At 43.2% G+C, this 24,260-nt stretch overlaps 1 protein-coding gene across 1 annotated transcript; it reads right to left on the bottom strand.

Moving 5' to 3' along the window:
- Positions 1–257: 257 nt before the first annotated feature.
- Positions 258–24,061, bottom strand: LOC133890251 (uncharacterized). Its single transcript, XM_062330684.1, has 4 exons — positions 23,986–24,061; positions 1,855–1,980; positions 1,273–1,462; positions 258–1,089 (listed from the first exon to the last, which is right to left on the bottom strand). Exons 1-4 carry the CDS (start codon positions 24,059–24,061, stop codon positions 258–260), a joined length of 1,224 nt encoding a protein of 407 aa, XP_062186668.1.
- Between the last annotated feature and the right edge of the window lie 199 nt (positions 24,062–24,260).

Here is a 24,260-nt window from a genome sequence, read left to right as displayed (position 1 = left end):
TGGGTGAGAGGGGACCAATGCTCCTAACAGAGAAAGAGAGAAAGGTATAGATCTAGGCAGTGGCGTATCCAGAATTTCGAGCGAGGGTGGTCCAACTTAATATAATTTTTTTAATACCACAAATATAACGTGATAACATATAAGTATAGAATTTTTACCAAAAGCACGGTACAAATCTGAAATTTTACCAACATACAAGTCTAAAATTTGCGTAAAAAAGCTTACACACATACAATAGTTCAAAGAAGATTACAATACTAATTCTTGTTGGTCTTACGCCTTCTAATGGTCATGAAAGTCTCGATTATATCATCTTCATTCACTTTGAAGAAAATATCTCGCTCAATGAACGTGACTAGACAATCATCCAAAAGACTATCACCCATCCTATTTCTCAACTTACTCTTGACTAAACTCATTGCAGAAAATACCCTTTCAACACTTGCCGTTGCCACCGGTAGAAGCAATACCAATTTGAGAAGCAAGTACACCAAATCATAAACTTTATGTTTCTTTGTTTCAACAAGCTTAATTGAGAGCTGAACAAGGTTGTCTATGCCTTTGAAGCTATCATCTCTCTTCATGTCATCAATATAGTTATCAAGTTGCATTTCCAGTCTTATCAAGTCGGTGCTTGAAATATCATTAGGGTAAAACTCAGCAAGTCTACGTACCTTGTCTACATCAAAAGAAGCAAATGAGTTGGCAGGATTCAAGGCCGACATACAAGAAAGCAACTCCATATTAACCTCATCAAATCGATTGTCAAGCTCTTGATTAATTTGATCAATGACCCCAATATATACTTCTCTTCTGAAGTGGTCATCATTTGTTTGGTTTGGAGCAAACCGTGTTGATCTTCCATAAGGCACATAATTACCCTCCATTGCAGGAACTTCGATGTCATGTTTGTTGCAAAACAAAGTGACCCTTTGAAGGAATGCATCCCACCCATCAAACCTCAATTGTTGCATTCTACTTTTTGCCAAATTAACAAGTGACATTGCATTAAGAATATCTTGATCTCTTCTTTGCAAACACTGGGACAAATTATTTGTGTATCCAAGAATGACGAGCATCAAGTGTGCACTAAAAATAAAGTCAAATGACTCAAACACTCCAACCATAGTATGTATTTTCGGCCAATCACCCCTTTGTGAAGTATCTTCTCCAAGATTTATGAGTACCTCACAGATTATGTGATACATAGCAATAATGTTAACAATAGTTTTGTAATGAGAGCCCCACCGAGTCTCACCGGGCCTAGCTAACCCCATTTCTTGATTTAATCCACTCCCAGTTTCTAGTTCACCACATTCAAGTGCTTTCAAGATATTCTGAAGTCTAACATTTCGAAGCATACCATGACGCTTACAAGAAACTCCAATAATACTCAGCAAGAGAGATACTTGATCAAAAAACCACACACAATCATCATTTCCCTTGGCAACAGCAACAAGAACTAGTTGGAGTTGATGTGCAAAACAATGGACATAATAAGCAGAAGGTGACTCTTTCATGATCAATGTTTTCAGCCCTTTAATCTCTCCTTTCATGTTGCTAGCTCCATCATAACCTTGACCACGGATTTGAGTTATAGTCAAATGGTGACTAACAAGTAAAGCTTGAATCGCTTCTTTAAGTGATAAAGAAGTAGTATCATCTACATGAACAACTCCAAGAAAGTGCTCACATGGCCTTCCCAGTCTATCAACATAACGCAAGCAAAGAGCTAGTTGTTCTTTATGTGATACATCACTAGACTCATCAGCTAGAATAGCATAGTTCTAGTTTCTATGGCACAACATTGAATAATTTGCTTTTGTATCTCTGGACAAGTTAAGGTGCAATTACCTGGAGTATTCTTCAAAACATACTTATTCACCTCTTCACTATTTGCTGCAAGCCATTTCAAAAGTTCAAGAAAGTTTCCTCTATTGCTAGACTCTTCATTTTCATCATGTCCACGGAATGCCAATCCTTGATGCAAAAGAAACTTCAAACATCTAAGTGAATAAGTCAACCTGATCTTGTAAAGACGTAGATCCTCATTATTCACCTTCACAATTTGATTATCAATTGCCGTACTAGGATTAACAAATAAGTTGTATCTCTCTTGAGCTGCATTGTGCAAACTTGTTACACCACCCACATGTTTACCAAGTGCTTCCTCTCCTCTATTCCAATTTCTCCAACCACCTTTAATAAATGCATCAGTCCCCTTGCCCTTACTTTTTTCCTTTTTGAACAAGTAGCATACAAAGCAAAATACAGATTCCTTCTTGATACTATATTCAAGCCAATGATATTTATGAAACCATAAAGGTGTGAATTTCCGATCTCTATTTCCAATTTTTCTTTTTGCAAAATCATGCGCATAAGGTTGGAATGGACCTTTAAGACAATATGCTCTTTGAATTGCATCTTGATCATTGACAGGATAACTTGCAATGGGCAATCTTTCCCCGGGATCATGTGGAAGGCGATTAGTATCATAAATCGGTGGTGGTGGTGAGACATCTTCAAGTGGAACTGAAGGTGGAGAAGATGGCATCAGAATCATAATTTCTTCAATTACTCTCTCTTGCTCTGGCGTGCCTTCTTGTTCTTGAGTTTGCTCTTCCGCCACAGTCGCAACCGGAGAAGGAGACGAAGAAGAGGCAATCTTCTTTGCTGCATGTTTCCGAAAAAGAGATGCAATATCTCCATTCCTCTTCATGTTTCAACAATTCTAAAAAAATACTTAATGTATCAGATTTAGCACAAATTAATATATCTTGTTACATGAATGTACAAATATCAAATATGTCCTGCCAAAAAAAAAGGATAGCACTGCACTCCTACTGCCTACACATGAGAGTACAAAGCAATAAAAAAATGGCAACTCCTGCTACTGCCTTTTCATCAGAGCAAGAAGCAAAGAAACGTATAAAAAATACGGCAACCTGGCCGGATGCTGAGCGTACGGGAGCAGGGAGCGGACGGAGATGGCGCTCAGCTGTTCACTCTTCACTGCTGCCGAGCAGATGCCGAACGGGAGCCAGGGAGCACTTGAAGGATGGCAGCTGCGAGCGGATGGAAGCCAAACCGGCGGCGCTGCAGCGGAGGTACGGCCGAACAAATGAAGCTGAGATTTTTTACGGATCCGCCGATGGGCTTTGGGCCGGAGCAAAATTTTAGGGTGGTCCGTGGCCCACCCGTGCCACCCTTTGGATCCGCCCATGGATCTAGGGTGCTGTTAAGTGGTGTTCTAATTTGGGGTTTGGGGCCGAGCTACAAACTCTGACATTGTGAAAGTTGCAACTACTTTATATAGGGCCCACCTTACTACCTAGTTAGGAAATATATACATAGTTCGTTGCCCTAAGGAGGGTGAATCAGCAAATCGACCCACATCATGATCAACAATCTACAGGTTTAGGGTTAGGATTAAGGTTTTATGGTTTAGGGTTTAGGCTCTACGGTGTTGTTCAGTGGTGTTTGGGTTTTGGGGTCCAACTAAATACTCTCACATTGCACTAGTTGCAACAACTTTATCTACAACACACCTGGTTAGGCAACACACATTGTCCTTGCCCGAAGGAGTGTAAATCAGTATATCAGTCCATATCACGCACACATGTTTGGGGTAGTTGTGGGATTGATACTGTGCATGTTCTCTTACCTCCGATTGGCTTCGGCCAGTTTTGGAAAATCCCAGATAAGGCTGGACAACGCTAACATAACAAAAGTGGTGGTTTTGGAAGTTGTCTTGCAAAAATGGAGCCGAAGGTGAAAGCCAACACCAAGAATAGAAGCCGGAGGTCTCAAAGGGCACACCGAAGGCTTTTTTGGGGCCATGAAGGGATATTAGGTGTAGGACGAAAGCTCGGAGGCCAAAAGCACCCCTGTAGAAGGCACGTATGAAGAGTGAAGTGAAAGGCCAGCTACGACGAAGTGAAGGATCCGAAGGAAAGACTGAAGGTGATCAACCAGAAAGAGGGCAAAAGCTTAAAGGATTACATCCAACGGTTTCTATGAGTGAAGTGTCATGCGAAGGGACTGAGCGACGACACAATAGTCGATGCTGCTCGACAAGGGCTTCGAACCAGGGATATGACCTAGAGGCAATCATAGAGATTATTGTATCACATCTTTTTTATGTACTTTTGAATAATATATTATTTGGTTTCTTGCATAATTATCATTTACATTGATTAGCAAGTATGTGACTTGTTTGTGAAACTCTTTGTCTTATTATGATGTTATTCTAAATAATCCCTAGTCATAGATCATTATGTAGGACAATGATGATTGTACACACTAGCACATGTATTGATTGATGATTATGTTTCACAGATCATAGATATAGAGATACCAAATCAATAATGTGGACACATGTTAGAGAACATTGTGTTGGATAGACCCACCTTGAGATACTGATGGGATTGTTATGTGATGTGCCATCAGTTGTAATCTCAAATGGTGTACCTACAAGATCCTTAGACCTGAGATCATAATTGATTCCTAGAATGTGTAATGGTATACTTAGGGGCTATCAAACACTACTCCATGATCGGGTAATCATAAAGGTAGTTTTTGGGTTTGCTATAATACATGTCATGGGGTGTGGGCGATTAAGATGAATTTGCCCCTCCTATATAACAGGAGAGATGTCTCTGTGCCCCCTAACGTGGTCATATTAGAATGTGCATGGCCATGCCAATGTCATTAAAGAGTTAATCAAGAGTTGAGTAATCTGCTACAAGATTGAGTGAGTGGTCGAGCTATCACAAGGATGGCTCGTGTCTCGTCTTGAGCTTGATTGGTATCGCTATTGGTGCCTGTGTATATCATGGTTCAACTGATATGATCTTTATGTATACCCAGGAGTCAATATGCTTGCTAGGGACTGCTATTTATTTTGGCTTGGAAAGGTGTTTCCGAGTCGTAGCCTTTTGTACATGAACCTAACGGGTCACACACTTAATGGGATGAAACAAGACACATGGATTGGATCCATAAGAGAGTTTAAATGGATTGTGATCCATGAGGGACTAGAGTCCTAATAGGATTCCAACATGAGAGCCCATAGTAGGATCTATATAAAGGGAGGCATGACAATGGGCGCGTATAGTTGAGCCACTCTGAAACCCTAGCTGTACGCTTTCCACCAGTCCTCTCGAAACCCTAGTTGTACATGTGGTGCTAGCACACCGGCGTTCGACGTTCCACCTCAGGATGTGTAGATACCATAGAAGCGTTGCTGCTATTGTGGCATTGGTCGACTCGACATCGCTCCTGACAAGGCAATCATGACTAGTTGGAACCCTCCTAACTAGGTAGTCGGAACACTCCCAATAAGGAGGTCAAACCCGGAGGTTGATCCTGACTAGTTGGTTGATCGCCTATGACAACCCTGCTGAGTTTGACTGCTTCCTCTACATCGATGTGTATGACATTGGATCAGTTTGCTTTCGCTCTTCTTCTGCTGCAATGCGCGTCTAGTGGTTATGATTTGTGATCCCATCCTCATATGGCTTTCTGGTTGAATGCGGTAGAAATTTTTTGCGCTAGAATATCCTACACATTCACCAACAGGCTTAGCACCTAGCGTGGAAGCTGGTTATGGACGTTGATGAGCTATTCACCAAAATTGAGGAATACCCAAGAGCAAAAGAGGATAACCTTCAAAGGCATGTTGATTGTCTGCCTTCGGAGGTCCGAAGCTACAAGACAGCAGAGGAGGAAAGGAATCCTCGCGGGAACGAAAGATAGGAACACTCGAAGAAGACACACTGATCCCCGAACAAGCACAAACCTCACCATCATTTTCATCAGCCAAGAGGCCATAAGCGGAGCGTGTTTAGTATTGATGAATGCCAAGATAGAAGCGGGCAGAGAGATAGGGGTTCGGCAAGGGGCTATGGGCATGGTCCTGTGTGCACCAGACCACTTTACTAGTTTGGTGAGGATGCTGGCCACACCACTAAGTTATGTTCCCATGTTATGGCCTTGAAGGAGGGGATGAGAAGGAATTCTTCAGGATCACCTAGCTACGGACCCTCATATGATCCTCAGGTGATCACCACATGAATCCTTGAAGTAGTTGGCCTTCAGGTCCTCCCCTATGGCTCCATTCCATGATGTGGGCCTAAGCGTACCACCCACAACATTCCAGACACCAGAGTTGCCACCCGCACTACCTACAATGACAATCGAGGCCCCTTCCGAGGGGCGAGATTAGTGCAAAGTGTGGAAGGAGCCCAGAATGTGACACTGGCTATCTTCGACGAATCCAGCTATGACTTTGAGTCCAAGAGACAGAGAAGAAAGTATGTTTGAAGGGTCATCCATGTGGGAACCAGTCCTCCGTATATCAAGTCCCGATGGTCCTAGCTGCAAATCACCATCTCTCAAGAAGATATGCGATTTCTAGACTACACGCACACCGATGCCTTAATTATTTCTATGAACATGTCTAGGTTTAAGGTAAACAGAGTGGTGATAGATGGGGGGAGTTCCGCAGATCTATTGTTCACCAAGGCATTCGATAAGATGAGAATAGCTAGAAGTCGCTTTGCAAGGCTTCAAAGGAGAGCCAATTGATGAACTCAGATAGATTTCACTACCAATAATTTTCGGGGAAAGACGACAAGTGCGAACAGAAAACATATGTTTGATGTAGTGGATGTTCCCTACCAATACAATGCCATCTTTGGAAGGGGGACCATGTCTAGCTTTTGCTTGGTCCTTCATCATGGTTACTTGTGTATGAAGATTCCAAGCCCGGAAGGAAGCATATCTGTCTGAGGGGACCAATTTGCGGCCTAAAGAATTGAACATGGCGGAGTCCCAGGGCAGTGAAGGGTACATCTATTGTCTGAAGCTAAAGAAAAGGAGCTAGGGATCTCCTCACCAAAGGCTAAGCCAGTGGGCATGATGTGCAGACCTGACCAAACTGCACTCGGTTCAATTGAAGGGCCATTTGTCCACTTAAGTTGAGAGCTAATATACACCCACCAAAAGGCATTGCATATGTTAAACCTCACCAAATGTGATAACTCAGGGCACCATCCAATTGAAATGATGGCAATTCTGGTAGTTTCAATATGTTTGTTTTTATAATTCCTAGGAGAGCCATTATTCACACATATTCTACCAACAAGTAGATCACAATCATGATTATACAAGAGTTCAAGTGATTACAAGTTTATAACTTAAACAAGAGATAAAGTATTATCTAGCTTAGCTGTACATAATCGTAGCGGAATAATGGATAAAAGAATCCAAAGATCGGTGGCACCATTTGTCCACAAGGCAACCGGTCGGGGTTAGTAGTAATACAACAACTACTTATCACCACACTGCTCTCGGTGGGCACAAGTAGCTGGCACCTAGACTTCATTTGCAAAATAATCAATAAAGCACGATGAGTATGAAAGTACTCGCTAGACTTACTTATATGAGTATATATATTCTCGACTCCAAAGATAATGCATTTGGATGAATTAGCAAGGAGTAGGTAGGTCATAAGGTTAACTTGAATTATGTGAAAGGCAATTCAATAACATAATATGTGAGAACCTAACACAACTTAGCACTTAGGCTATCCTAGCCTGACCCTAAGAACATAACAATAGACAACATATGGCCATGCTATCTTAACATAGAACATAAGGGAGCCATCTCACCTTCTTCCACATATACCACCATACCAGATGTAAACAGGACATCTAATGTACATTAAGCTTGCTTATAACCAAGAGCATGGTAATTTAAATTGATTTTACACCTTATAGGGGAGTACATCTTTACCCACATGACACGAGATGACCCCCCATATAACCCGTTGGTTGCAAGCGATGATTCATGTGACAACTATTCACATACCCAACCCGAACCTTTGTTCCCATGCCCGAGTATGTGGACGCCACCTAGGTCTACTCCCGGAGCAACCTCAGGTACCCCTTACAAGCCCTCTCGCTCACATCATGGGCGCATGAGTCAAATGAACACAGTGACTTACGATACTTGGCTCATCCTTTCCCTATTTAGATATGTGATAGTACAGAGAAGTGCTTAATAAACAATGCCAATGAACAGTGCTTAAATGACACAAGTGGTCTATGGCATCGGGGTCCCTTTCCTGACCTGCCCCTAACACTGCTCATCCTCAATAGTAATTAAGTCCTATAGCTTGCGAATGATGGATCATTCCACCGCTCAACTTATACCGGTGACCTAAGCAATGCAAAGCATATTGCATTATTTTAAGTTGGACATTATTATGTGACACCCATGTTACAAGGATGGAGATTATCAATAATCAAGATAGGGACAAATGCAAGAAGATAGGTGCTACCCAATTACCAACATCAACATGCTAAACATGCATATATGAGACATAACAATATCTAGAAAGAATTGACCAACAATTCATCAAAATATAGGAGAAATATGCATAAATGCTTGCCCTGGTGTTTCGCTTCACAATCAAGATCAATCACAAAATCCTCCTCAAGAAAACGCGTCACTCTACGGTTCGTTGATCACTAAAAGAATGAAAATGCATCGCCATAAGCATGATGAAATACTATAAAGTATGGTTTATGATGTATGATCATGAACAAGATGTAATGCGACATGTCATGAAAACATTTGCAAAAGAACGCTTGAATGGATCGGGGTAGAAGAGAATTAAACAACTCATTGCATAACCTAAGCTCATTGGGTTTTGGGTAACTGGCGGTCAGACTAGGTAGGGTGGTGGTCAAATCGCGAGGCTCGAGTAGAGAAGATTCTGTACTGAGTGGCTATGGTGGTCGGACTCTCGACTATGGAGTCTAAAATCAATCTAACTAGTCAAGTTCCAACCTGGCAGTCCCACTGGCTTAGGTGCCAGTCAGACTGCTGAGCCTGGACAGCAACACCTCCGTAAGGTCTCCAGCGAAGGCTCTGGCAATACCTTCGGCCAAGAGTGGCACCAAAACACCCTACAAGGCTAGGTGAGTTTATTTTGTGTGGTTTGGGCGACATGCTTGAGGCCAAATTCTAGGACCCCATGGAGCCGTCCATGGCTAGGGGTGGATCTTGGATCTAAGCAAATGGGGATTGATTGGAGCTCAGGGATGATGGGGAAGTGGTCGGGGAAGTCTCACCTTGGTGTGGCTGTCTCCAGGAAAGTCTTGATTTGGAGATCGAGTTCCATGGTGAAACTCGACCTTGAGGTAGAAGAGAACACGAGGAAACTTCTCCAGCGAGGATGATGGTGGTGAGAAGCTTAGAAAGGCTTGGGGAAGCTTGGGAAAGATCATCTCTGTCAATCTTCGACCGTTGTGGCGGTCGAGGTGAGTGCTCCCTTGTCTCTCTGTTGGTTTTGAGTGAAGATGGAAATGAGTGAGGGAGAGAGAAGAGAGGTGGTTGATGGGGTTTTAAGTGGGAGTTGTGAGCTCTTGCGGTCGGACTACGGGTAGGCCCGGTCAAACTGCAAGAAGGGCCCACGTGCAGTGAGGTCTTCCTCCTTCCCCTTTTCCTACCAATTCTTTTCCCCTTCCTTCCTAAATGGTTTTGGGCTATCTAAACTATCCCAAAAGTAATTCCCACTTATAAGTATATGGTGGAACTCGAGTTTCCTAACAACATAACATTTCCAAAATGTTTTGAACACTTAAAACAAAATCCACAAGCATTAAACATGATGCCATGATGCATATGCATGCTTTAGGACCAAGTTAGGGTTTTTAAGGTGTGACAAATCTCCCCCACTCCTTAAAAAGAATCTCGACCCAAGATTTGGCAAAATCAAGGAAGAGTGCGATGGGTCAAACATTGCCACAAAGCAAGAGTTGGACACGAATTTGGTAAGAAGACATCCTAAGAGGATTGGTTTGAAGTGGAGTCGATATTTCCGTAGGCGAATTTATCGTGCTCCCCGAACATCATGAGCGAAAAAGTCACCAAAACATACTCTTTGTGTGCTGGTAGTTAGACCGTGGCTAAGCCTGGTCAGACCGTGGCTTCATCTTCTGCGTGGTTAATCCATTGTACTTTGACAAATTTGATGGAGCGACTTTGGGTCTTGCGCTTAGCACCATCAAAAATTCGTATTGGATGTTTGTGATAGGATAGGTCAGGTTGAAGATTAAGATCATCCAATACCAGGGCTTCGGTTGGAACTCAGAGACATTACTTCGATTGCGAGACAAGGAAGACATGGTGTACAGCAGAGAGGGATGGAGGTAACATCAATTGATAGGAAACCGCTCCGTGCCAGGCAACAACTTAAAAAGGGCTGACATAACAAGGCGCAAATTTTCCTTTCATGTGAAATTGTTGTGTTGCCTTGAGTGGGGTGACCTTAGGACAAATATAATCTGCAACGTGGAAAGTAAGCTCGCGACGGCGATGATTGGCATAACTATTTTGGCAAGATTGTGCTGCACACATCTGCTCATGGATGGTCTTAACTTGGGCTTCCGCTTCCATGACTATGTCCAGACCAAAGAATGGTCGCTAGCCGGACTAGGACTAATTAATGGGAGTTTTACATCTTCTCTCATAGAGCGCTTCGAAAGGTGACATCTTGATGCTTGATTGGTAGCTATTGTTGTATGAGAACTCTGTGAACGGTAAGCAATGCTCCCACTTCTTTCCATAGGTGAGGACATATGCTCACAACATATCTTCAAGGATTTGATTCACTCTCTCGGTTTGACCTCCGGTTTGAGGATGATATGTGGTGCTATGGAAGAGCTCAGTTCTCATAGCTTCATGAAGGATCTTCCAAAAATGGGAGACAAAGATGGAGCCACGGTCGAAAATTATCTTCTAGGGAACACCATGGAGACAAACAATATGAGAGAGATAGAGCTCCACGTATTGCTTGACAGAGTACTTGGTTTTGATGGGAAGGAAATGAGCTAACTCGGTCAACTGGTCAACCATGACCCATATCGAGTCTTAACCTTGAGAGGTTTTGGGTAGTCCGGTAATGAAATCCATACCAATTTCTTCCCACTTCCAAGAGGGAATAGATAAGGATTGGAGTGTACAAGCTGGTTTGAGATGTTCGGCCTTCACTCTCTAGTAAACATCACACTCAACGACATATCGAGCAATCTCACGCTTCATGTGGATCCACCAAAATCTTTGCTTGAGGTCTTGGTACATTTTAGTACTCCCCGGGTGGATAGATAGCAATGAATCATGAGCTTCATCCAAAATTATCTTCCTCAACCCATTGACCTTCGAAACCACTAGCCTTTTTCCAAACCACAGGAGTCCTTGATCATCTTCAGAAAACAACTAGCCTTGCCCTCCTCCATTTTATCCTAAATTCGGGCCATGCCGTTGTCATCCTTTTGAGCTTTTTTGCCCTAATCAAGGAAGGCGGACTTTACCTCAAGGTTGGCAAGAGAGCCCTCCCTAATCATTTCTAGTCCAACTTTCCAAAAATCATCACAAATTGTGGAAATTCTTAGTGTGAGCATGAGACAATTACATTGAGCCTTCCGACTCAAGGTGTTGTCGACGACGTTCGCTTTGCCCAGATGATAATGGACCTCAAGCTCATAGTCCTTGATTAATTCAAGACACCACTTTTTCCTCATGTTGAGATAAGCTTGAGTGAAGATATATTTGAGGTTCTTATGATCGATGTAAACATTACAAAGATTTCTAAGGACATAGTGATGGCAAATTTTTAGAGCGTGCACTAAGTCTGCAAGCTCTAGATCATGAATAGGGTAATTCTGTTCATGCCGCTTCAGTTGGCGAGAAGTGTAGGCGACAACTCGACCTTCTTGCATTAGAACACAATCGAGACCAATACGAGAGGCATCACTATACACATCAAAACTCTTGTGAATATTCGGTTGAGTGAGAATGGGTGCGGTAGTGAGGCGAGACTTCAAGGTTTGGAAAGCTTCTTCACATTCATCGGACCATCCAAACTTGGTATCTTTCTTCAACAATTCGGTCATAGGCTTCACTATTTTGGAGAAGTCTCGACGAAGCGACGGTAATAACCAGCAAGTCCAAGGAAACTTTGGATTTCGGTGACACTTTGGGGTTGCACCCAATTGAGCACATCTTCAACCTTGCTTAGGTCAACCATGACACCAATTTTGGAAAGACCATGACCAAAAGAGATTTCCTTACCCAAATTTCACATTTGCCAAACTTGGCACAAAGATGATGTTTCCGAAGTCTTTGAAGAAATGAAGATGTTTGGCATGCTGTTCTTTCGTCTGGTAGTAAATGAGAATATCATCAATGAAGATCACAAAAAATGTGTTGAGTTCTTCCATGAAGATAGTGTTCATCAAGTACATAAAGTAGACCGGGCATTTGTGAAGCCGAAAGACATAACGGTATACTCGTAGAGTCCATAACGAGTAGAGAAACCATATTTTGAATTACCTCCATTTGAATTTTAATTTTATGGTAGCCCAACCATAAATCAATCTTAGAGAAAAACTAGGCACCTAACAATTGATCGAACAAAATATCAATTCCAGAAAGTGGATACTTATTCTTGATAGTGACCGCATTTAACAGACTTTAGTCAACACACATCCTTAAGGTTTGGTCCTTCTTCACAAAAAGCACCGGACATCCCCTAGGTGAGGAGCTCAGATGAATGAAACCCTTTGTGAGCAGCTCTTGAATTTGCTTCTTCAGCTCTGCCAATTTTTTTTTAAGCATCCGACAGGGCCTTTTTTTTTTAAATCGTGGTTGCTCCGAGTAAAAGCTTGATTGAGAACTCAACTTCCCGATCGGGTGGCATCCTTGGTAGTTCTTTTGGAAAGACATCTGGGTACTCACACACCACAGGAATATTAGCAAGATCCATGGAGATGGCACCCTCCATTGCATAGGGATGTGGACCACTCTCATCGAGGTGTAGAGTGACCCAATCATTGGAAGAATTTGCAAGGGAGATAGACCCAATCGATGATTGCACCATTTTTGGTTAACAAATTCATTCCTAAGATGACATCCAAGCCCATCGAGTCGATCACATTTAAATTTGCTTGGAAAATGACTCCATCAATGAGAAGTTGTAAATTCTGAATGATATGCTCTAAGAATATCTATCCATCGGGTGTCGTTACAAGGTATGGAGTATGCATGACTTGAATGGAAAAAGCATGAGCTGTGGCACAACTCCCCTTGACAAAATAATGAGAAGCTCTCGAATCAAAGAGTACCATTGCGGGGTGAGAGTTGACATGAAGTGTTCTTAAGAGCACACTGGTCTCGTCTTGAGTTTCTTTAGCGGTGATGATATTGATATTTCCATGCTTCAGGGCTGCAATTTTCTGTGACCCATGAGGTGGTGGTTGATTTGAGGTATTGACCACACCATCTTGTTTTGGATAGCGACAACATTGGGCGAAGTGCCTGATTTGGCCGCAATTGAAGCACGGACCATTCAAGCCATGATTTGAGTTGCTTCTATGATTCCCATGGCTTCTTGGGACTGCCAATGAGAAGGAGGACAATGGGCCAACCACATAGGTTGTGGAAGCTCCATGGTTGGTGCATGAGGTGGGAGTGGTGTCCTTGTGCATCGGCATTGCACGTTGTCTCCAACAACAATTTACACATCCCTCTTGTGTTTTTTCCTCTTGATGTTTCTTCATCTTGTATTCTACTATGATCGACATGCTCACCAATGTGTTGAAATCAACGAAGCTGAAAATAGATAGCTTCTCTTGCATCTTCTCATAAAGCCCATTGAAAAAGCAATCTTGCTTGCACTCATCAGTGGAGACATGTTTGGGTGCATATCGAGCCAAATAGTTGAACTCTCGCACATAGTCCTTCACAGACTTGTCCCCTCGCTTTGTATCAAGGAACTCCTATTTCTTGATGTCCCTCACACCTTTTGGGGTGTAGAAAGCATGAAAATCTGTGTGGAACTCCGCCCAAGTGATGGGATGGCAGGGGCTTGCATGGCGAGGTAGTTCTTCCACTATGCCCCAGCTATGCCTTGATGTTGATGGGTGGCATATTGGACCTTGTCATGGTCATCACTCTACATGAGAGTAAGCTTCTGCTTGATGATGCGAAGCCAATCATCGGTGTCAATGGGATCTTTGGCGCGGGTGAAGATGGGAGGTTGAGTGTGGAGGAACTCAAAGAAACCTCCATGTTGATCGGCTCGACCTCCAACATGGTGAGCCATGATCTCACTAATGACTTCAACAAGATCCAACATCCCTGTCATAGGTCATGGCAGGGTGGTCTTAAATCACAAGCATTTGAACCCTCCGGATTGTCTTTATCGGCACCACTACGGGTTCTCATCCTGTCGTTAGGCAAGGTTAGCAACAACAAGGGTGAAAGAAAGATGGACTATTGAATTCAATTTAGGAATTTGAAATAGGTTGGATTGAGGCAAGAAGTGCTCATGAGAATAACAGGGGAGAATGCATGTTCAAAGACAAGATTCAGCATGGGTATGCATGTAGCCTAACTCGCTGCTCCCAAATGTGTTATGCGCAAGTGTCAGCAGTCAGACTGCGAGACTAACGGTTAGACCACTAGCACTGACGGTCAGATCGTTGCTGTGGCGGTCAGACCGCTGGGAGGTCTATCACCAGGCAGCCTTTCCACCCGCATTCCGCACACATCACATGTTTTAACAACAAAACAAATACAATCTAATATAAATGATTGTCCTCCCAAACAGTTGACGAGTACATTACACTTATGGGCATAATAGCTAATTAATCATCCCATTGACCGTGAATAAGAAGCTACAGCCTAATTCATGTTACCTATTTTTGACTAACTTTAGTTAATTAGCTCTGGTTCCTACTCGCTTATTTAGCCTAATACCTTAGCATAGAAGATATGCTCCTTGTTACATCTTCATCGTGCATTCTCTTTGTCGGTAGCTCCTGTCATTGCATCACGAGCAAGAAAAGCATGAATATGAGATAGGGGACCAATGGCTAGATGAGGTACAATGGAACTTAGATCAAGAATTATTTAAGACATAGGTCCTTAATAGAACACCAAAACTATCATGAACATCAAGGTTTTTTGGACCTTGGTTGACAGAGGTAGTTCGCTGAACCTTATATTCGCTATGAAGTCAGACAAGATGGGAATCCCCAGGTCTGAGCTCAAGGCAGGGGTTGAGCCTTTCCATGCTATTACCCCAAACTCATTGATCATGCCCCTTGGTCAGATCGAGTTACCTATAATGTTCGGTGCACCTGACAACTTCCGTACAGAGACCTGACCTTTGATGTCACAAATTTCAAGATGGCATACAGTGTGATCCTAGGCCACCCAATGCTAAGAAAGTTCATGGCCATGGTACATTATGCGTACCAAGCGCTCAAAATCCCAGGTCCCAAAGGGGTCAAAATTGTCAAGGGAGATCAACGCGTAGCAATCAAATGCGATAATCATATCCTGGAGATTGTCGAGCACTTTTGCCGAATGATGACTATCGCAAAAAGATGTTGAGTCTAAGAAACAGAAGTGTCAAGCCACCAGCAATAGCAAGCACAGTGCCAATGACTCCAAGCTCTTGAGTCTTGCTAATACTTGCAAGTCCGACGATGCCACCAAAGGTGAGGGCGATGAGGGTGCTGAGGACAAGAAGGTTGGTGGTAGTACCAAGGCAGTGCCCTCTATAACACCCTAAATTTAATTTTTGCAATAGTTAAAAATTTTGCTAGAATTTAAATAGGAGTTATAGATTTCATTCTATATAGAAAGAAATTAATTTCTAAATTTAAATTTGCCTTAGGTTGTAGTTAAGTTTGTTGCATTCATGCTGCAGTAGTTGCAATAGGGTTTTATGCGTGAAAAGTGATTGCAAAAGTTCGCTAGAAGTCGCTCGTTTAAATCTCTTTTGCAAAATGATTCAAAAATAAAAAGAAAAGCAATTTCCTATATTGCAAAACCTTCCCAGGCCTAATCTTTTCTTTTCCGGCCCAAAATCCTCTCCTCCCCTATCTTTTTGGCCTGGCCCGAGCCGCTCTCCACCTCCCTTTCCCGCATGGGCCCTGGCCTGACCACTTCCCCGCGCCCCCTCCCTCCTCCGCGCGCTGGGCCGAGCCACCCGACCGAGCCAGCCTTTCCCGCGCGCACCCGCTGCCTCTCACTGATGCCATTCTTCCTCCCTTCGTCGGCTCCGATGCCCTCCGTCATCCGTCGCTTTTCCCGTGCCTCTCCGCACCCGTTCTCTTGTCCGTAACAGTCGGATCCGAGCCTTTATGCCCCATCACGTCGCCTCCATATGTTTCCCCCTCGTTTATTCCCCTTTATTGCTCAAATTCGTGTGGCAACCGCCGGCCATCATGGCCATTGGAGCCGCCGGCTGTTTCTCCGTTGCCCAGCCGCTCCGTTCCCCCTCTCGCCCTTATAAGCCGCCGTGCACCTTCACAAAGAGGTTTCGCAACTCCCTCACCCGCTCACGCTCTCTCTCTCGCTTGGATTCACAATTGGCATCGTTGTCTTCCTCAACTCCGGTGAGGTTGCACCGCCGCCACCATTTCTTTATTTGTTTATGATGTCAGCATGCGCAATAATCAATATTTTTATTATAAAAATTAATCGGTTTATTCTCTAAAATTAAGTAAAATTTACAGAAAAGTCCCTAAAACTTTAAAAGCTCATAACTTTTTGCTCGTAGCTCAGATTTCAGCAATTTTCACGCTCAAATTCTCATAGCGACGTGTAGAATCTTTTTGTAGGATTTTTACCTAGTTTTAGTACTTTTGGTATACTGCTCTTAGTAGTTTCGTTTATGCGCTTTTCTGGTGTGTTTATTAGGAGGTGATCAATTCAAGAATCTGCAAGATCAAGCTTTCGAAGACTTCAAGCAACCCTCAGCTGAAGGCAAGTGTCCATGAACATCTTGCTCTCATTTTAGGATGCATGTGTAGCTATTTATTTCTTCATTGCATGCTTGTCTAAACTGGAATCCCATGTTTGGGTTTACTAGCTTTTGTATGATTATTCCTAGTCGCCGTTGACGAGTCATGGTTAATGATGGGTAGATATTTTAGTGCTGTCATAGTTGAGTAAATGTTAATCTTGGCTAATAATTATGCAACAAGAACCGAGTATGGTAATTTTATAGCAACATGGTATAGGGATCCCAACAGAATATTTGTATGATGATGGTGCGAGAATGCACATGTGCGGGTAATGCACAGTTGGTTTATGGTTGTTCTTGTGTGGGATCTTAAGGACCGGTTCTTGAAGCATGTAACCTGGCTAAACCGCACAACCACGTGCTGATATGGGTACGGCACAGTTGGTTTGTGGTTGTTTCCCCTTGTTATAGTTGTGTCTCCTCACTTAGTAACTAGGATGCTCGTTGTTTAAGTCATAGGTCATAGTTGCTTAGTGCAGTTAACTAGTGTCTAACCTTTCCTTGACTTAAGCCCCATAGCATGTTTTCCCTACACTTACAGAGTACATTTTGTACTCACACTCGTAGTCCCCTTTCTTGCATCCTCTGCTGTTTAGAAGCCTTCAATGAAGCTACATCCTTCGATAAAGATGACTTTGACCCTGAGCTCCTGTTCTAGGCTGGTGTGCCCCTGATTGACGCCTGTGAAAGATGGAAGACCCTCTAGCGATGAAGCTCTCTTTTTCCGCTATGTTTTTTTAGACCCTTGGGTTATTTTGTAATAAGTTAATATCATTATTATAATATTGGCACTGTGATGATACGTTGATGATGTAACACACGTTTGAAACTTAATCCTGGCATATATGTGTTGTGCCCGGTTTTGTTCCTTTAAAACTAGGTGTTACACCCTCGACTCGTCTGAGCTAACTAGGACGGTCAGGATTGGAGCTGACCTTGACCCCAAATAGGAACTCGAGCTCATCACTTTCCTCTGGGTGAACCAAGATGTGTTTGCGTGGCAGCCGTCCAATATGCCTGGGGTCCCTAGGAGGTGATCGAGCATCGACTAGCTGTGAAACTCGGAACCAAACCTGTGGTGCAGAAGCAGTGAAGGTTCATGGAGGATAGAAAGTAGGCCATCCAAGAGGTAGGTCAGAAAAACTCCTTAAGGTGGGCTTCATTCGAGAGGATCGTCGTCCTACATGGCTCGCTAATCCTATCCTCGTGAAGAAAGCCAACAACAAGAGGAGAATGTGCGTCAACTTTACTGACCTCAACAAAGCTTGTCCCAAGGATCCATTTTGACCAGATTGTTGTGTGTTGCTGTGTTTTCTAGATGCCTATTCGGGGTATAACAAAAATAGCATAGGGGTAAAGGATGTGGAAAAAACTGCTTTTATTACTCCCTTATGTGTATTTTTCTATGTAAAGATTCCCTTTCGTTTAAAGAGGGTTGTTGATACTTATCAACAGTGTATTAAAAATTATCTACAGCCCTAGATTGGGTGCAATGTTGAAGCTTAGGTTGATGATATCGTAGTCAAATCTAGAACTAAAGATGCTATCACACCCGGATTTTCAATTTTCACAAATTTCTAAAATTTTCCAAGATTAGATTATAAGTTGAATAATTAGATTAGGAAAAAGCCTATTCAATTTTGAATTATGTTATAATTTTTTGTCTGCATTCATGCTGAATAATAGGCATCTAGGCTGAATAATTTTATTCGAGCTCATTTGGATTTTACTTGAATTTATTTGAGTTAAATTTAATTATCAAAATATCAACTTGTTTTCATAAGTTCAAAATATTTTATTTGGCTTCTAAATGTTTTCAAAAGCTAGTCGGAATTTTCTAGAAATTTTAGGTTTTATTTGATATTTTTTCGGATTTTATTGGCCATTCTTTTTTTCTGAAATTCCCAAAACAAAACAAAAGCCTAAACTAATCTAAACTCCCAGCCCAGTTGGCCTCCTTTCCCAACTCCTTCGGGCCCATTTCTTCCCAGCCTCCTCTCCTACTTTCTGGTTGGCCTAGCCCTAACTGGCCTCTCTACTTCCCTCCCACCTAGGCCACATCTTGGCCCATCCCCGCACTGCACCCCGCCTCACCCTCTTGGCTACGCACTCACGTGCCTTGGCCTGTGCCGCCACACCACTTGTTGCCCCTCTCCAAGCCGCTGACGTGCGGCCCCGCATGTCATGCTTGTCTCTTACCTCGGGTCAAAGTTCAACTCCAACACAAGACCAAGTTGGCCGTCGAATCCATGCCCTGTCCAAATGGGAGATCCTTTAGAAGCCCTCCGAACCGAGTCCACACGAGCTCCACGACATGTTGCCATCCTATCCCCAACCGAATCATGTTTAAACGAGAAGATCGAGTTCGACATTGTGCCACCACTTTCAAATCCTAACCGAACTCGGCCTGGCCTCTCCAGCCCTCCCCGCCTATAAATAGCCACCCTTCGTCCTCCCCGAATCACCTTGAGCCTTTTCCCTGACTTGCTACGCCAAAACATTGCCCCGACTGCCACCATTGCCGCTCCTCGGCTGAGCTCGTAAATCCACCATTCCCGCTGTGCCTTGACATGACCGACCCTCCCTCAAGCTTTGCCAATGACTGCCAAACACGTTGGCTCCCTCGCCTTCACGTCCCAACCACCAGAGCACCGCCGCCAACAAACTCGAGAGCCATCGCGCCGCCCCTTTTGCTGCTAGCCCGACTCACCACCTCCATGAAGTTGCCGACACTCTAGGTAAGATCACCGAGCTCTCCTCTCCATGTTTTGTGAGCCAGAGATCAAGTCCGGCGAGTTTCCAACGAGTCCGTCATCATGCAGGCCTCCCTCCACTGTGCTGCCATCCCTCTGGCCTCATCAAACCCAAGCCGTCTGATCCAAAGTCAAAAGCCAAGATTAGATCACAACTTACCCCTTCAGCCACCAATCCGACGCCGACACTTGTCCACCATAATCCAGTCAGCTCAGCTTGCCACCTCATCCTTCCACTCAGCATCTTCGCTGATGTGTTAGCCTTGTCACCTTGCTACATCAGCCAATCTACCCAGTCATCATGTCCAGTCTGTGAGCATTTTGATAAGGGCATGGCTCCCTTAGATACACACAAGGTGTATCCATTCCTCATTGTTCATATTTTCTTCATAAAGAATAGGGTTCTACTAACTTTTTATGTTATTTAGTTGCTTAGGAACTTAGGAGAAGCACCACAAACTTATCTGGACACACCACAAGCTCACCTGGATGTCATCACTCGAGTTTCATGTCTAGTCAAAGTCAATGTCGAGTCCTATTCTAACTCCAAGGTCTACTCGAGTTCTAAGACATCACGTTAGTAAAACGGGCATAACTCTCGTATACTATGTCCGTTTGAGGCGTTCTTGGACTTCCTGGAAAGCTTATGACGAGCCCTTTCCAATGGGTCTAGTCTAAACCAAATATTCCTTATAGTTTAGTCAGAGTCAAAGGAATAAGGTGTTGCATCACCGTTTTGGACCTTCTCGGGTCATGTAATCGTGTCTGGGTCGAAGTCCAGGTTGTGGACGCCTCTCTCCATGACTGCATAACCCTAGTTTGACTTACTCACACTCATAGTAGTTTTCATACTTTAGACTTGGGTTTTTTTAGATCATTCTGTTTTAGACAATTTCACCATTTATTGGTTTGTAGAACCACAAACTCGAGCACTTTATTGGTAATCAGTAATATTCAGATTACATCTACTAGTTCTTGCTTGTGTTCTTGATTCACTTGTAGGAAAAGCCTTCTTGGCGAGATCATCCGCGTCTTGGCACAATTGATACTACGGAGTAGTGGTGTAGTGGTTGCGAGGGTTCTCGATCTGTTTTGGTTGGAGCCCTTAGATCATCAACGTTGAAACTCCACCAAATCCACTTATCATATTACCTTCGGAAGATCAGGCAAACCCACATCACCTTTTTCTTTTCTTTTATTTCCCTTCTTTGATGATGTCATAATTCCTTTGCTGATGTCATAGTTCTCAAATTTCAGTACAAAAGTAATTCCAGTAAATGCATCTTTTGCAATAAGGTCCCTAAAACTTCAATCTCTCATATCTTCTCCATTTTAGCTTCAATTTAGGCGATTCTTGTGCTCATTTTTTTCTAAAAACATGATCTATATCCATGCCAGTTTTAGATAGCAATCCTCACATCTCTATAGTAGTTATCCCTTATTAAAACACGGCAACATGGAAATTACGACTTGTGGATAAAGCTAGACAATCTCTGTAGAGTCTAAAATCTGATATATCAACCGTACTGATGGTCAATTGAGACTTGGATCCTCACATTATTAGATTGTTTTGGTTATGGTTATGGTTATGGTTTTAGTTATAATACTGGTGGTACTAGATGGTTATGGTTTGCAAGGTGGTTAACCTCAGATATTGGTAGTTGGATTAATTGGGTTACTTTCACATAATAGTTGCTTAATGCTTTTGAGTTCAATTGTCTTTCTTTACTCGCATTTGTGCAAATATACCATGTGTTAGCTTGTCCTTGATATAAGCCTGCATATCATAATTCTCCTATACGCTTGTTGAGCACGTCATGTGCTGATACTTGCTATTTTCCCTATACCATGCGACATGTGTGGTGCTGCTCAGTGAGTGAAGATGTTGAAGATTGTCAAGGTGAGATTGTGATGTTGTAGGCGTGTATCTCTCGGTCGGTTGCATACGGTGTTGTTAGGCGCTAGTGCTTTTGTTCCACTTCAGATATCTTCCTAAAAGACAATATATGTTAATTATTGTAAGAGTTCAATGTTTATTTCTGTAAAACTATTGCTTTTGTTACTTCACCTGTGACATCCTTATGCGTGTTAAACATCCTGGGCAGACATAAGCCACATCTAGTTTTGTCCGTTAAAATCGGGTGTGACAGATGCATTGATTGATGACCTCAAGAAAATATTCGACAATCTCAGGAAGTATCGTATGATACTTAACCCTGAGAAGTATTTGTTCGGCATTCTGTCCAGCAAGCTTCTCAGTTTCCTAGTATCAAATTGAAGCATTGAGGCCAATCCATGTAAAATAGAGGCCCTTGACTAGATGCGGTCACCTCGGACATTGAAGGAAGTTTAAAAGTTGACAGGATGCACAACAATGCTTAGTCGATTCATCACCAAGATGGGCGAGCGAGGGATGCCTTTCTTCAAGCTGTTAAAGAAACACGACCAGTTCGAGTGGATGGAAGAAGCAGAGAAGGCATTCAAAGACATGAAAAGGTATTTATCATCTCTATTGACAAAGAGGGGCCCTTTTGTACATTGCAGCTACTCCACAAGTTGTAAGCACGGTTTTAGTGGTTGAACGAGAATGTCCTAATAAGAAGTCCAAGATCTGGAAACCTGATTACAACATGAGCGAAGTCCTACACGGTAAGTTGCTCTACACAGTCCTGATGACTTCCTAGAAGCTTTGACATTATTTTCAAGTGCACAAGGTCACCGTGGTAATGACACACCAGCTGAAGGATGTTATACGCAATAGGGAGGCAACTGGACAGATCACACAATGGGCAGACAAACTCAAAGAATTTAACATGCGCTATACGCCGCGTACAAGTGTTAAGTCTGGAGTAATAGCTGAGTTCATCATTAAGTGGATAAACATTAAAGAAACAAAACCAAATGTGGTCGAGGACCATTGGACACTCACTTTTGTTTGATGGATCGCTCAGGCTCTAAGGCTCGGGGGCTCGCATTGTACTCAAGTCTAGAATAGTTGACGAGTTCAGGTATGTCATTTAATTAGATTTTATAGCTTCCAGCAATGTTTAGAGTATGAGGGACTAGTAACGAGCTCTGCATAGCTGTGTCACTTGGAATCAGGTGACTACTCATCAAAGGGGACTCACAGCTAGTCGTAAATCCAGGGCAAAAGGAGTACCAGTGCTTTGATGACAACATGGTGGCTTATCTTAATAAGGTACGATTGCTCAACCAAAAATTCAAAGGGCTATTGGTCACGCACATCTGGAGAAGCGAAAACTCCACTACCAATGAAATCGCTATGCGCGCTTCCTCTCATTCACCAACACCGTTGGTGTCTTCATGGAGAAACTCCTCAAATTGTTTGTCTCGACATTCTCGAGAATAGACGTTGCCCAACTCGACCAATAGTTTGGTCAGGTCAGTGAGGCAGAACTTGCAGACACAGAAGCTATGCTACTCGAACGCGAGATGACTTGGATGACCCCATTCTGAGCATATCTCAAAGGTCTAGAGATCACTGAGAATGATGCGTTTGCAGAGAAAATTACTTGTAAGTCCAAGCTATACACTCTAGCTGTTCGCACCTCGACTAATAGAGCCACTGGTGAAATTCCTTTATTCTTGGTCTACAAAGTAGAGGTAGTGCTTCCGACTGAGTTACAATTTGGATTAGCACGAGTTGAAAGTTACTCGGAAGAAGAGCAAGAGCAGTTGTGAGCAGACGATATCAACCTCCTCGAGGAGTATCGTGATCGAGCATCCAAACGAGCGGCTAAGTATTAGCAAGCGTTACATAGATATCACAGTCAGAAGATCCAGCCCAAGAAACTCACTGCTAGGGACCTAGTTTTATGAAAGGTACAGAAACAGACTAGGCACCACAAATTATCACCTAAGTGGGAAGGGCCCTACATAGTAGTCAAAGTTACTCACCCTAGATCTATGTAGTTATCTACAGTGAACGGTGAGGCACTTGAAAACTCGTGGAATATCGATCAACTCCAATGATTCCATTCATAGATAAAGTAAATTGAAGGTAAGTCAGTCACATTTAATTAGATTAACTATCCTATTACATATTTTTTTCTTCTCCTTCCGACTTGTGTGGCTAGTGCAAAGTTGACAAAAAGGATTCGCCTAGCTCTTGCAAACTGGGAAGCTCCTACTTGCCCTCCAATGAGTCGAGGAACCTCTTCCGCTCCGCCTTGTGGAAAATGGAAGAGGTAAAGACCCTACCCGTGCTGGAGCTACAGACTGGCGCCGAAGGACCCTCCACAGGACCCGGAGACGATCTGGCGGTTGTCGATGGAGATGACGACCGCGCTCTCTTCACCACCGGAGACTCGAGGGCTCCGTTACCGTTGACCTTGTTGGTGACCCTGTCAATAATCTCGTCAAGAACATCACCATCTTCATCTCCTTCTTGCAAGTTCATGTCGTCTGCTCCTACGCTGCTCGCTTCGTGGCATCGGAGTTGAGAAAGCGCCAGAGGTGCCGGGTGAAGGGTCGATGACTTTTGGTAGGTATTCTGCACCCTCTTCTCCTATGCCCCTCACTCGACCCTTCCTCATCGGAGGAGACGATGATGACTCCTGATGGAACCATGGTGGGAAACTTTCAGGAGAGATATTCTA

This window comes from Phragmites australis, chromosome 14 (assembly GCF_958298935.1).
Source record: "Phragmites australis chromosome 14, lpPhrAust1.1, whole genome shotgun sequence".
In the NCBI taxonomy this organism is placed as follows: Eukaryota; Viridiplantae; Streptophyta; class Magnoliopsida; order Poales; family Poaceae; genus Phragmites; species Phragmites australis.
This window is presented reverse-complemented; position numbering and strand designations above follow the sequence as displayed.

Bases quoted from the DNA above. Each gene is read 5' to 3' on its own strand.
- LOC133890251 (XM_062330684.1), bottom strand. From the start codon at position 24,061: ATGAACTTGCAAGAAGGAGATGAAGATGGTGATGTTCTTGACGAGATT. The intron at 1,463-1,854 runs GTAATTGCACCT...AACTCCAACTAG, and splicing joins TGTTTTGAAGAATACTCCAG to TTCTTGTTGCTGTTGCCAAG. The intron at 1,090-1,272 runs GTTAGCTAGGCC...CTTTATTTTTAG, and splicing joins GGATTAAATCAAGAAATGGG to TGCACACTTGATGCTCGTCA.